Source organism: Salvelinus namaycush, chromosome 15 (assembly GCF_016432855.1).
Source record: "Salvelinus namaycush isolate Seneca chromosome 15, SaNama_1.0, whole genome shotgun sequence".
NCBI lineage: Eukaryota > Metazoa > Chordata > Actinopteri > Salmoniformes > Salmonidae > Salvelinus > Salvelinus namaycush.
In genome coordinates this window covers 40049367-40064487 of record NC_052321.1, presented here as the reverse complement: position 1 = coordinate 40064487, position 15121 = coordinate 40049367, and the positions used below count along the sequence as shown (strand labels likewise).

Sequence of the window (15121 nt, the reverse complement as noted above, 5' to 3'; positions counted from 1 at the left end):
GGAAAACACTCCTCGGTATCAGACTGATGCAGCTATGGCAACACTGGCCTAAGTATGCAGGGGAAGCTTGCTGCTCCAGACTGTGACACCTCTGTCTCCCATTCCATGTACTGTACCAGAATGCTGCCATTGGCGAGGACGTTCTCACCTCTACTGTTAAGCCGAGGCTGCAAGTTCTACCAACAAAACATAACCTAGCACTCTTGTACCCTGCAAACCATGACCCATTTTGTATTCTTCATGAGTCAAATGTAATGGATTCTGTTTCCCTTGTTGTGAATGGTTGCTGTTCATACAAGGTTTTGTACATTGTTAGACATGACTGCCTTGTCGACCTGATAGACAGCGAGGTGAGACAGGTAGTCTCACCAACAGCACACATTTATAAACATTCTTGTGGTTAAGAGGATGGTTTAATGTTGCTGATGATGCGTTTTCCTGTGTGCCAAATATGCCAGATGTTGTTGGGGGGAGGCCAGAGGGAGGTTCTCATTTTGGAAGTGGCTGCTCATTTGACGGCTGCATGGAGCAGGTCTTTGCCGACACGTTTCTTAAATACCAGCCCCTCGTGGCACGCTTGGACAGCCCCGGGTGTAGGTGCAAGCTGGTTGCACTGATATTTGGACGCGTACATTGGCTTACAGTGCGTGGCCTCCAGATTGCGGGCCTGCCAAAAACTAGGGCTGCTCTGTTTCAGCTTTTGTGGGCACCCTAGCTGTTTGGAGAAGGAGGTGCTTTGACTGCAATGCATACATGGACGTTTGGAATGTTTTTTTGTGTCCTTTTTTAATGTAAATTTGAGTAGTGGATTCAAAGTATTTAAAATGTGTGCGCTCAACATAAGACTGTCATCATGCTCGTGTCTCTTCCACATGTCACTCAATGCCAGCCTGCTTGTGCTCATTTGAAGTATGACAGTGGTGACTATTGCTTGAAACACTGGAGTTGTTAAAGAAATCTATGATTTATATGCAGTAGCTGCTACATTCAGTGACCGGGTATTGAAGACTTCAAGCTACAGTAGTTGAATACTTGAATATTAGTTAATATTTAGAAACGCCACTTTGCATCTTGTTTACATCTCTCCCCACCTAGTCTTTTTCAAAGCTACTTTACATGAAAGTACCCTTTTGTGTTTGAAACTTTTGTAAACGCTGTTTGTTTATTAGTTGAAGGTTTGAAAGTGCGAAGGGTTTGGAAATGGTTTATATACAGTAAATACTGAACAAAAATATAAAAGCAACATGCAACAATTTCAAATATTTGATTGAGTTACAGTTCATATGAGAATCAGTCAAATTTGAAAAATTCATTAGGTCACAATCTATGGATTTCACATGACTGGGAAAACAGATATGCAGCTGTTGGTCATGGGCCTCAGATTCTCATCACGGTATTTCTGTGCGTTCAAATTTCCATTGATAAAATGCAATTGTGTTCGTTGTCCGTAGCTTTTGCCTGCCCATACCATAACCCCACCGTCACCATGGGGCACTCTGTTCACAATGTTGATATCCGCAAACCGCTCGCCCACACGATGCAATACACGTGGTCTGCGGTTGTGAGGCCGGTTGGACGAACTGACAAATTTTCCAAAATGACGTTGGAGGTGGCTTATGGTAGAGAAATTAACATTCAGTTCTTTGGCAACCGCTTTGGTGAACATTCCTGCAGTCAGCATGCCAATTGCACTCTCCCTCAACGTGAGACCTCTGTTGCATTGTGTGACAAAACAAATTTTAGAGAGGCCTTTTATCGTCCCAAGCACAAGGGGCACCTGTGTAATGATCATGCTGTTTAATCAGCTTCTTGATATGCCACATCTGTCAGGTGGCTGGATTATCTTGGCAAAGGATAAATGCTCACTAACAGGGATGTAAATGAATTTGCTTTTCGTGTGTTAGGAACATTTCTGGGTTCTTTTAATTTCAGCTCATGAAACATGGGACCAACACTTTACATGTTGCGTTTATACTTTTGTTCAGTGTGTACTTCATCAACTGTATTTCTTTATTAGTTGAGTATACCAGAGTGTAATATTGTTGGACCATATTTTACTCGCTCCCCCAGTGCCTCCAATGGCTGGCCGGCTGCTGAAAGTGTCATCTGTTGCAGCGGCAGTGGTGGCGTCGTCAGGCTTCTACCTCTACAACAACAAACAACTGGACCCCAATGACATCAGCCTGGTCCGCTTCGGGAGGGCCGCAGCTACGGTCAGTACACAACCACACAGACCCTACTGTAGGGCCACAGTACATAACCATGAGTACACAAACACATCAGTCTGGTCAGTATAGTATACCAACCACACAAACTAGGGTTGTAACGGTACATGTATTCGTACCGGACCGTTCTGTATGGGGACCTCGGTTTATACATAGAAAAACTAGGCCTATAGGTTATGCCTACGTGGCAGTGTATGCCTCTTGAGCGAATCTGAGCTGAAAAAACATTAAGGGCTATACAGTTAAAACAACTAGAACCTAATGCTCACGTTGCAATTAAATTCCAATCTTAATTGGCGCAATTCAAATGATTCTTTGGTGAAGCGCAGCCGGGAACTAGTTCTGTACGATGGTGAGTGGTGGGGTCGATAAGCCAATGGAATTCTCCATTGTTTAAATCTCCAGTTTGGGAACATTTTGTCTTCCAAGTATATTACAACGAGGATGGACAGAAAGAATGTCTCCTTCTCAAATAGAATACAGTGCATTCGGAAAGTATTCAGACCGCCTGACTTTTTCCCCACATTTAAAGTTGCAGCCATTTTCTGAAATTGATTAAATACACAATTTTCCTTATCAATCTACACAGAATACCCCATAATGACAAAGCGATAACAGATTTTACTAAATGTTTGCAAATGTATAACAAAAATTTAAACAGGGGGCCTCTCGAGTGGCACAGCTAGAGATCCTGGTTCGAGTCCAGGCTCTGTCACAGCCGGCCGCGACCGGGAGACCCATGGGGCGGCACAAAATCGACCTTCACCTCTCCTGAGTCTGTACAGGAGTTGCAGCGATGGGACAAAGACCGTAACTACCAATTTGATATCACGAAATTGAAAAAAATAAAAAATAAATACAGAAATACCTTTTTATTTACATACGTTTTCAGACCGTTTGATGAGACTCAAAATTGAGCTCAGGTGCATCCTATTTCCATTGATTGTCCTTGAGATGTTGCTACGACTTGATTGGAGTCCATCTGTGGTAAATTCAATTGATTGGACATAATTTGGAAAGGCACACACCTGTCAATATAAGGTCCCACAGTTGACAGTGCATGTCAGAGCCAAAACCAAGCCATGAGGTCGAAGGAATTGTCCGTAGAGGTCTGTGACAGGATTGTGTCGAGGCACAGATCTGGAGAAGGGTACCTAACAATGTCTTCAGCATTGAAGGTCCCCAAGAACACAGTGGCCTCCATCATTCTTAAATGGAAGAAGTTTAGAACCACCAAGACTTTTTCCAGAGCTGGCCGCCCTGCTAAACTGAGCAATTGGGGGAGAAGGGCCTTGGTCAGGGAGGTGACCAAGAACCCGATGGTCACTCTGACAGAGCTCCAGAGTTTCTCTGTGGAGATGGGAGAAACTTCCAGATGGACAACCATCTCTGCGGTACACCAACAATCAGGCCTTTATGGTAGAGTGGCCAGACGGAAGCCACTCCTCAGTAAAAGGCACATGACAGCCCAGTTGGAGTTTGCCAAAAGGCACCTAAAGACTCTCAGACCATGAGAAACAAGATTCGTTGGTCTAATGAAACCAAGATTGAACTCTTTGGCCTGAATGCGAAGTGTCACATCTGGAGGAAACATTGCACCATCCCTAAGGTGATGCGTGGTGTCAACATCAAGCTGTGGGACTAGTAAGGATCGAGGGAAAGTTAAACGGGGCAAAGTACAGAGAGATCCTGATAACCTGCTCCAGAGCGCTCAGGACCGAAGGTTCACCTTCCAACAGGACAACGACCCTAAGCACACAGCCAAGACAACACTGGAGTGGCTTCGACCTCATGAAGCTGGTTGAGAGAATGCCAAGAGTGTGCAAAGCTGTCATCAAGGCAAAGGGTGGCTACTTTGAAGAATCTCAAATATATATATTTTTTGATTTAACACCTCATTTATTTTTGGGTTACTATATGATTCCATGTGTTATTATATAGTTTTGATGTCTTCACTATTATTCTACAATGTAGCAAATTACAATGTAATTCTACAAAATATAAAAAATATAGTAAAACCCTGAATGAGTAGGTGTTCTTAAACTTTTGACCAGTAGTGTAGGGAAAAATACACATTTTAAAATGTACACCAATCGATTGGTTGAAAGAACCGACGACCTAGTCGACCAAGATAAAAATGTGTCCTGGACAGCCCTACCCAGCTGCTATTGCATTGGTGTCTATGGGAGACCCACTCCACTAAGTAGACAGGAACTGACAATTTTTTTCAATGGTAAACGACTTGAGTGAACTATATTCATTTATCCACCATCTTTGCTATTGCTCAGGTCAGTCGTGACTTGCGAACTTTGCAGGTGTTTCTGATTAATAAACAATGCCATGCTGGTGGGTGGTACTATTTTAAATAAAACCCAGCTCAACAAAACAGCAAAAGAAAATACACACGTCATTCAACTTTGATTAAAACGACTTCGGGCTGAATCCACTGTTAGTACACAACCATGCAAGCACATGAATGTACAAAAGTATTTTTGACTGTGTTTTCCTTGTAGACTGCCGTGATCAGCTATGACTACATGACATCTCTGAAACATGTGGAGTATGGATCAGAGGAATACTGGGCGCTCAAATCCCAGGTAAGGCTAGGGCTTGGCTATATGGCCAAAATATCATTGTGTGAATCTTTCATATTTTTAATGGTATTTTATGGTTTTTAAATTGTTTTAATTTCTAAATATGCTTTATGGCTAGTGCATGACCCTAGGGTTGAAACACATACGTTATAAGTGAATTCAATGTGGTTTTCTCCATTCTGATTTGTTTTATACTGTTCAGTCCAACTTCAAACAAATCATTTTCAGCATTTTTGTAAATATCTGCATTTCCTGTACTTTTGTTTCCTCTTCCACACTGTGCCATGCAGAGCTGCATGGTATGGGCAAAACACCTAGGCCTAGTAAATTGGTGAATTGTTGGAGGCATGGGAATAGAATGATTATTCAAATTTGACATAGTAAAACAAATAAAAATGTGTAAAAAAAATTATAAATGATATTACATGCTGAAACCCTCTTATTAAACACCAATGTTATTCACTAAATTGATGGTTCATGTATGATGTTTTACAGCTTTGTCATTAAATCTTGTGATTTTTTAAATATTTGATTTTTTCAATATTTTTTTATCATCTTAAATTGTCCTATTTTACATGTGATAAAGTCACACAAAGGGCAAAAGATCATTACAGACAACTGTGATAATCTGAAGTACCCAAAATGACCACTAGATGTTTTGTGATGGATTACATACAATCCTTGAAAAATACCTACGTTCTGGTAGGTAATTGATAAACTTCGTATGTTTGCAACCCTAGTTGGAATATAGTGTGCTGCACCTTGAATACACTGAGTACGTTTACATGCACACTAATAAGTCGATATTAAACTGTAAACACCCAACTCTGCTTATCTTAATCGGTGTGAGGTCAAAATCGAAGTAAGCATATGCCGCAATTTTTTTTTGCTTTTTAATCGATGTTTTGAATTATTAGGACATGTAAACAGCTTAATCAGTGTTCCTATTGTGTATTTGATCTGCGCATGTGCCAGCACTGCACCGGTAGCGCAAGCCTCTTACAGTATTTGCGAGTGAAGTGAGTTCGAAAAACAAAGTATGCAATTTAGAAAGAGTTTTCACATACAAACTTTATACTGTGTGTCCGAACACCGAATCAATAGGCTTCCCAAAAATCAACATGGTAACGGTGGTAGAACGTTTGTTTTGATTGCCGATTTTATGCATTTCAAGTAAAGATTCACCCATTTTGAATGTTATATTGTTTTTATGCATCTCTGTGCGACGTTAAATCCCTGGGTCATTTCATGTGTATCTGAGCTATTGCCGTTCAAGCAGTCAGACATTTGGCCGTTATGACGTAGCATTGCGATAAACGCTCTCACTACATGATCACGAAAACGTCTGTCATACATGTCAGATGGCCAATGTCATAACGCGGGAGGTTGTCTTCTCTTGAATTAGCCATTGATTTATATTTGAGCAATATTTCTAACTAGAGAAATGTAATTTAAGAGGGTCTAACACCTTTCTGCCTCTTCAGTCCAGGGTGCATTGCATGGTGCCGTTACGAATGTGTCGTGGTAATTATTCTAGTCAAAGGGGAGACTTTTAGATTTCTTCAAAACAATTGAACTTTATTAATTACTGCAGTAATGGAGCGTTAAGTCACCCAATGGTGTAGAGTTAAAGCCCAATTAAACAGGATTCGGTTACAACTCTTTTTTTTTTAGTCTTCCTGAGTCCTTGTGACAAAGAGATTCGTGAAATTATACAAAGGTGTACATTGTGCTCTCATGCGACAGACATCAAGATTTACATTGCGCCACATATCTGTCGCTAGTTCACGTACTGCTTGTTTATACAGAAATACTAACGCAGCATAGGATACTAAGCCCTTCCCTCAGAATGATAGAGTCCAGTTTTCATCTGCCATATGGGATAAATAAACCGGAGATTGGGTCACCCTGGCACTGACAGACAGGCACACAGACACTAATCATGGAATGTTGTCTTATCACCAAGCCATTGTAAATTGACAGTCAGCGTTAAATCTCAAACACATGAGTTCTAAGAACCCTATTCTGTTGCCTCTAAGAAAAACAGTGTGAATGTACTAATATATCAATACATTATAATATAAAAGTAATGTTGTAATTCTACGACAAATGTCAGACTACTCTGAGGCACATCGCTCTGCAGGTTGAACGTTGTGAGAACGTACACTGGTAAATTGGTAGTGCATGGTGTTTGTTCTATACAAGATAAAGGGAAAGGGCGATACCTAGTCAGTTGTCCAACTGAATGTATTCAACTGAAATGTGTCTACCGCATTTAACCCAACCCCTCTGAATCAGAGAGGTGCGGGGGGCTGCCTTAATCGACAGATTTTCACAACGATTTTCACGTTGCTACCAAACTTATTATTTAAAAAAAACAAAATGAAACATTTCTTCACAAAAACTTTGTTCACATATTAGTGTTGTGTAACAGCGCATTCGGAAAGTATTCAGACCCCTTGACTTTCTCCACATTTTGTTACGTTACAGCCTTATTCTGTATTAAATAAAACTATTTCCTCATAAATCTACACACAATACCACATAATGACAAAGCAAAAACAGGTTTTTTGAAATGTTTGCAATTGTATTAAAAATAAAACTGAAATGCCTTAAGTATTCAGACCCTTTGCTATGAGACTCGAACTTGAGCTCACGTGCATCCTGATTCCATTGATCATCCTTGAGATGTTTCTACAACTTGATTTGGAGTCCTTCTGTGGTAAATAAAATTGATTTGAACATGATCTGGAAATGCACACACCTCTCTCTATATAAGGTCCCACAGCACAGATGGTGCATGTCAGAGCCAAAGCCAAGCCATGAGGTCGAAGGAATTGTCCGTAGACCTCCAAGACAGGATTGTGTCGATGCACAGATCTGGGGAAGGGTACCACAAAATGTATGCAGCATTGAAGGTCCTCAAGAACACAATGGCCTCCATCATTCTTAAATGGAAGTTTGGAACCACCAAGTCTCCTCCTAGAGCTGGCTGCCTGGCCAAACTGCGCAACCGGCGGAGAAGGGCCTTGGTCAGGGAGGTGACCTTCCAGAAGGACAACCATCTCTGCAGCACTCCACCAATCAGGCCTTTATGGTGGAGTGGCCAGCCAGAAGCCACTCCTCCAGTAAAAGGCACATGACAGCCCACTTGGAGTTTGCCTATAGGCACCTAAAGGACTCTCAGGCCATTACAAACAAAACTCTCTGGTCTGATGAAACCAAGATTGAATTCTTTGGCCTGAATGCCAAATCCATTTTATAATAAGGCTGTAATGTAACAATGTGGAAAAGGTGAAGCGGTCTGAATACTTTCCGAGTACACTGTAGCTAGCTAACATATTCATGCTTTGCCTATTCCTCTCTTTATAAGAAACCATTACACAAACAACATGCATATACCAGCACTGGTACCGTGCTGTATTAGATACCTATGTTTGCTCTGACTCTTAAGTACATTTAGCAAGCTAGCTAAATTCAAATCAAAGAAATGTTTATTTGTAACATGCGCCGAAATACAACCGGTCTGAACACCTTACTGTGAAATTCTTACTTACAAGCCTTTAACCAACAATGCAGTTCAAGAAATGGAGTTAAGAAAATATTTACTAAATAAACTAAAGTAAACAAATGTAAGAAAAAATGTAAAGTAACAATTAAATAACGAGGCTATATACAGGGGGTACTGGTACCCAGTCGATGTACAGGCAAGTTGAGGTAATTTGTACAGCAGGTAGGGGTAAAGTGACAATGCATACATAATAAACAGAGTAGCAGCAGTATAAAAACAAATGGGGGGTCGTCAATGTAAATAGTCCGGTTGTCCATTTTGTTTAATTGTTCAGAACTCTTTCATGGGGGTAGAAGCTGTTAAGGAGCCTTTTGGTCCTAGAATTGGCGCTTCGGTACCAGTTGCCGTGTGGTAGCAGAGAGAACAGTCTATCACTTGGGTGACTGGAGTCTCTGACAAATTTTATGGCCTCCCTCTGACACAGCCTAGTATATAGGTCCTGGATGGCAAGAAGCTTGGCCCCGGTGATGTACTTGGCTGTAATCACTACCCTCTGTAGCGCCTTGCGGTCGGAGGCCGAGCAGTTGCCATACCAGGCGGTGATTCAATGGTCAGGATGCTCTCGATGGTGCAGCTGTAGAACATTTTGAGGTTCTGGGGACCCATGCCAAATCTTTTCAGTCTCCTGAGAGGGAAAAGGTGTTGTCGTGACTTCTTCATGACTGTCTTAGTTTGTTTGGACCGTGATAGTACGTTGGTGATGTGGACACCAAGGAATTTGAAACTCTCGACTCGCTCCACTACAGCCCTGTCAATGTTAATGGGGGCCTGCCTTTTAATGTTTGGCCTTCCTTTTCCTGTAGTCTACGATCAGCTCCTTTGTCTTGCTCCCATTGAGGGAGAGGTTGTTGTCCTGGCACCACACTGCCAGGTCTCTGACCTCCTCCCTATAGGCTGTCACATCATTGTCAGTTATCAGGCCTACCACTGTTGTGTCGTCAGCAAACTTAATGTTGGAGTTCTGTTTGGACACAGTCGTGGGTGAACAGGGAGTACAGGAGGGGACTAAGCACACACCCCTGAGGGGCCCCAGTGTTGAGGATCAGCGTGGCAGATGTTGCCTACCCTTACCACTTGGGGGTGGCCCGTCAGGAAGTCCAGGATCTAGTTGCAGAGGGAGGTGTTTAGTCCCAGGGTCCTTAGCTTAGTGATGTGCTTTGTGGGCACTGGTGTTGAATGCTGAGCTGTAGTCAATAAATAGCATTCTCACATAGGTGTTCCTTTTGTCCAGGTGGGAAAGGGCATTGTGGAGTGCAATAGAGATTGCATCATCTATGGATCTGTTTTGGAGGTATGTAAATTGGAGTGGGTCTAGGGTTTCCTGGATGATGGTGTTGATGTGAGCCATGACCAGCCTTTCAAAGCACTTCATGGCTACTGATGGGAGTGCTACAGGGCAGTGATCATTTAGGCAGGTTACCTTCGCTTCCTTGGACACAGGTACTATGGTGGTTTGCTTGAAACATGTTGGTATTACAGACTCAGTCAGGGAGAGGTTGAAAATGTCAGTGAAGACACTTGCCAGTTGGTCCACGCATGCTTTAAGTACACGTCCTGGTAATCCGTCTGGCCCCGTGGCTTTGTAAATGTTGACCTGTCTAAAGGTTTTGTTTACATCGGCTACCAAGAGCGTGATCACAGTTGTACGGAAAAGCTGGTGCTCTCATGCATGCTTCAGTGTTGCTTGCCTCGAAGTGAGCATAATAGGCATTTAGCTCATCTGGTAGGCTGACGTCACTGGGCAGCTCGCGGCTGGGTTTCCCTTTGTAGTCCGTAATAGGTCGCAAGCACTGCCATATCTGACGAGCGTCAATCTTAGTCCAGTATTGAAACTTTGTCTGTGATGGTTCGTCTGAGGGCGTTGCGGGATTTCTTATAAGCGTCCGGATCAGTGTTCCGCTCCTAGAAAGCGGCAGCTCTAGCCTACAGCTCTGTGCGGATGTTGTCTGTAATCCATGGCTTCTTGTTAGGATATGTACGTACGCTCACTGTGGGGACAACGTCGCCGATGCACTTATTGATGAAGCTGGTGACTGATGTGGTGTACTTCTCAATGCCATTGGATGAATCCCGGAACATATTCCATTCTATGCTATCAAATCAATCCTCTAGCGTAATGTCGTGACATTACATTCATTAATGTGCTGACTGTTACTTATTGAATCAACTATGTTTAATTGTTACCCTATTTAATTTTTTGGTTGAATTTTTTTAAATTAATCTTGTAACAATTAACTCGTTAGGAATTTGGGGCACCGTGGAAACAGTTAATTACCATCTCCCGAATTACTCTAAAATATATGATATCGATAACAGTCACTTATTAATCATTACCTCATTTCAATCTTTTTCTGAACATCGCAGAGTTCTTGAATCTGCACAAACACGAGTCTTACTGATCATTCCGTACCACACATTGATTTGATTATTTATTTACTAACTAAATGATAACACAGGATACACACACACACAGTATAGGTTATTGATTAGAAACTTAATACGATGGAAATGGGTCCCTAGCAGAATAACACAAATGACACTTGTTATAAAAGAGAGAGACAACACTTGGATACATTTAGGAACTACGCTCACAGTAATCCTAATGCCTTGCCCCGAACTGCCGCCCATTTGGGCAAGTAGTAATGCATGTATTTACGTGTTGAAGGTCTTCCTTCGTTGTGTATCACTGTTGGACCCTGGCCTTCATGAAAAGGGTTTGATTGGGCCTTCTCCTTAAGTGTAAGGCTCTGATTGTTCACAAGAGGTCACAATGTCTTAGTTGTCTGTTTACTTTCACTCGTTCTGGAAGAGTCGTCTTCTGAGGACAGCTAATCAGCCATGTCGATAATCCCCAGAGGGGCGATGAGCAGTGTAGTCGATGATGATTTGAAGAGAATAACCGGATGGTCCTACTTAAATCCCTTTTCTTAGATACAATACTCAACCGTAACATTGATTGTTAGAGGCTACTTTGTCGTCTTCACCTCGTGTTGATTTTCAGGGTCCAATGGAGACCTAGCTGCAGCTTGAGTCCTAGTCTGGTATGTTAATTCTTAACTCAATCTTTTACACACTTGGGTATAAAAGGGTGTTTCTGTCATCCTGGCACGCTCTGAGCTCCCTCGGGCATGGCTAGTTACTTGCAAAGTATCATCAAAACTATGTCTTGTTAGACAGGAATATGAATTTAGTTACCTTAATAAAAATATTCTCTTCATCCTTTATTTCCTACATAACATAAAGGATGTAAACCTGACATAGTGTGAAAGCTCTTTTTAAAAGTGCTATAAAAAAATATTGTAACTTAAATGACATCACAAAATAGTCATCTCTCATCATTCCCCACATTCGGATGTTGAAAATATTGTCCCAGTGTTCCCTTTTTGACGTTAAGTTTTTGGGCGGCAAAATCTTCTGTAACAGAGATTCCAATCACCAATACTAGAGACCAAAGGAGTCGTCTGCTGCATGCAATTTACGATTGGTGTGAGGTCATAAAACCCCCACACCAATTCCTCCTCCCTTCTGTGGGTGAGAGGGCCCAGTAGACATTAATCCATTTTAACCTGATCTTTGGATCCTCACAGGAGAGTCATGACCATAGCATCCCTCATCTGACCACTTCCGTATTGAGCGAGTCACTGGTACTGCCTGCTTTAGTTTTTCCTTGTAAGCAGGAATTCGGAAGGTAGAATTATGGTCAGATTTACCAAATGGAGGGCTAGGGAGAGCTTTGTGTGCGTCTCTGTGTGTGGAGTAAAGGTGGTCTAGAGTTTAATTATTATAATTTTTTTCTCTGGCTGCACATGTGATATACTGGTTAAATTAGGCAAAACAGCGTTAAGTTTACCTGCATTAAAGTCCCCGGCCACTAGGAGCGCCACTTCTGGATGAGCTTTTTCTTGTTTGCTTATGGCTTTATACAGTTGTTTGAGTGCAGTCTTAGTGCCAGCATCGGTTTGTGGTGCTAAATAGACGGCTGCCAATAATATAGATGAGAACTCTCTTGGTAGATAGTGTGGTCTACAGCTTATCATGAGGTACTCTACCTCAGGCGAGCAATACCTCAAGACTTCTTTAATATTAGACATCGCGCACCAGTTGTTATTGACAAATAGACACACACCCCTGCCCCTCGTCTTACCAGACGTAGCTGTTCTGTCCTGCCGATGCATAGAAAACCCAGCCAGCTCTGTATTATCCGTGTCGTCGTTCAGCCACGTTTCGGTGAAACATAAGATTTTACAGTATTTAATGTCCCGTTGGTAGGATAGTTTTAATCGTAGATTATCCATTTTATTTTCCAATGATTGTACGTTGGCCAATAGTACGGACGGTAGTGGAGGTTTACTCACTCGCCTACGAATTTGCAGAAGGCAGCCCAACCTCCGCCCCCTCTTTTCTGCATCTTTTCTTCAAGCAAATGACAGGGATTTGGGCCTGGTCTCGAAAGTAGTATGTCCTTTGCATCAGACTCGTTAAAGATAAAATCTTAGTGAGTAATCGCTGTTCTGATGTCCAGAAGTTATTTTTGAGACTGTACTGTAGCAGCAACATTATGTACAAAATAAGTTAAAAATAACGCAAAAAAACTAACAAAATAGCACAGTTGGCTAGGAGTAGAGGTCGGCCGATTTAATCGGCATGGCCGATTTTCAAGTTTTCATAACAATCGGTAATCGGCATTTTTGGACGCCGATTATGGCCGATTTACTTTGCAATCCACGAGGAGACTGCGTGGCAGGCTGACCACCTGTTACGCGAGTGCAGCAAGGAGCCATGGTAAGTTGCTAGCTAGCATTAAACTTATCTTTATAAAAAAACAATCAATCTTCACATAATCACTAGTTAACTACACATGGTTGATGATATTACTAGGTTAACTAGCTTGTCCTGCGTTGCATATAATCAATGCAGTGCCTGTTCATTTATCATCGAATCACAGCCTACTTTGCCAAACGGGTGATGATTTAACAAAAGCGCATTCGTGAAAAAGCACAATCTTTGCACAAATGTACCTAACCATAAACATCAATGCCTTTCTTAAAATCAATACACAAGTATATATTTTTTAAACCTGCATATTTAGTTAAAAGAAATTCATGTTAGCAGGCAATATTAACTAGGGAAATTGTGTAACTTCTCTTGCGTTCTGTGCAAGCAGTCAGGGTATATGCAGCAGTTTGGGTCGCCTGACCATTTCTTCTTAACAAAGACCGTAATTAAGTTGCCAGAATTTTACATAATTATGACATAACATTGAAGGTTGTGCAATGTAACAGCAATATTTTGACGGTTCCGTATTTCACTGGAAGAATACATTTTTTTTTTTTTGAATTGATAGTTTCCGGATTTGACCATATTAATGACCTAAGGCTCGTACTTCTGTGTGTTTATTATAATTAAGTCTATGATTTGATAGCGCAGTCTGACTGAGCGGTGGTAGGCAGCAGCAGGCTCATAAGCATTCATTCAAACAGCACTTTCCTGCGTTTGCCAGCAGCTCTTCGCAATGCTTGAAGCACAGCATAGTTTATGACTTCAAGCCTATCAACTCCCGAGATTAGGCTGGCAATACTAAATTGCCTATAAGAACATCCAATAGTCAAAGGTATATGAAATACAAATGGTATAGAGAGAAATAGTCCTATAATTCCTATAACTACAACCTAAAACTTCTTAACTGGGAATATTGAAGACTCATGTTAAAAGGAACCACCAGCTTTCATGTGTTCTGAGCAAGGAACTGAAACGTTAGCTTTTTAACATGGCACACATTGCACTTTTACTTTCTTCTCCAACACTGTGTTTTTGCATTATTTAAACCAAATTGAACAGGTTTCATTTATTTGAGACTAAATAGATTTTATTTATGTATTATATTAAGTTAAAATAAAAGTGTTCATTCAGTATTGTTGTAATTGTTATTATTACAAATCTATATATAAAAATTGGCCTTTAAAAAAAAATCGGTATCGGCGTTGAAAAATGAATAATCGGTCGACCTCTAGTAAGGAGCCTGTAAAACAGCAGCCATCCCCTCCAGTGTCATTCAATTGTAATAGCCAGCTTACTAGCGATAAACATTAGCAGCTAACAAGATTTATTTGAGCCACAACTTGCTGAGACAAACTAGCAGAGACAGTAAGATACACAAACAAATAGTTTAATTATGGACCACTTGTGGAAAGCAGCATGTCATCAACATCTGGTTTCATCTATCTGACCATGCAGACGGCAGAATGAACGGCAAGGAAGTGCTTGTAACTCGGGTCGAGCAACTGCTCTCCCCTTGAGTGACGGGGCATGGCTTGGTGTGGGAATCGGCAAGCAGCAGGGGGAGAGAGGGAGAAAAAGACGACTTAATCAGCAAACGGAGTAAACCATAACTGAAATTACATGCGTCTGATGATACATTGGCATTATACAATGACTGAGGTTAAAGTGCAGACTGTCAGCTTTAATTTGAGCGTATTTCCATCCACTTCTACATTTAATGTGGATGATTACATGATTACGGATAGTCCTGAATGAATCGTGAATAATGATGAGTGAGAAAGTTAGACACACCACATCATACCCCCAAGACATGCTAACCGAACAGGGGAGGTTATCGTTTTTTTGGGGGGGGGGGGGGGGTTATGATTCAGCACTTTAACCTCCTAGTTGTATGAGGTGCTGGAGTACTGAGCCAAAACAACGTTTTGTCACTGTACCAATACTTTTGTAGC

General features: G+C 41.5%; 1 protein-coding gene across 1 annotated transcript in view; it reads left to right on the top strand.

The window, feature by feature from the left end:
• adck1 (aarF domain containing kinase 1) overlaps positions 1 to 15121 on the top strand; it is a 174356-nt gene that overhangs the window by 9604 nt on the left and 149631 nt on the right. Inside the window, exons 2-3 of the mRNA XM_039009909.1 lie at positions 2071 to 2213; positions 4739 to 4822. Coding sequence (XP_038865837.1) covers positions 2079 to 2213; positions 4739 to 4822 — 219 coding nt within the window. The 5' untranslated portion in view covers positions 2071 to 2078. The remainder of the gene's footprint in view (positions 1 to 2070; positions 2214 to 4738; positions 4823 to 15121) is intronic.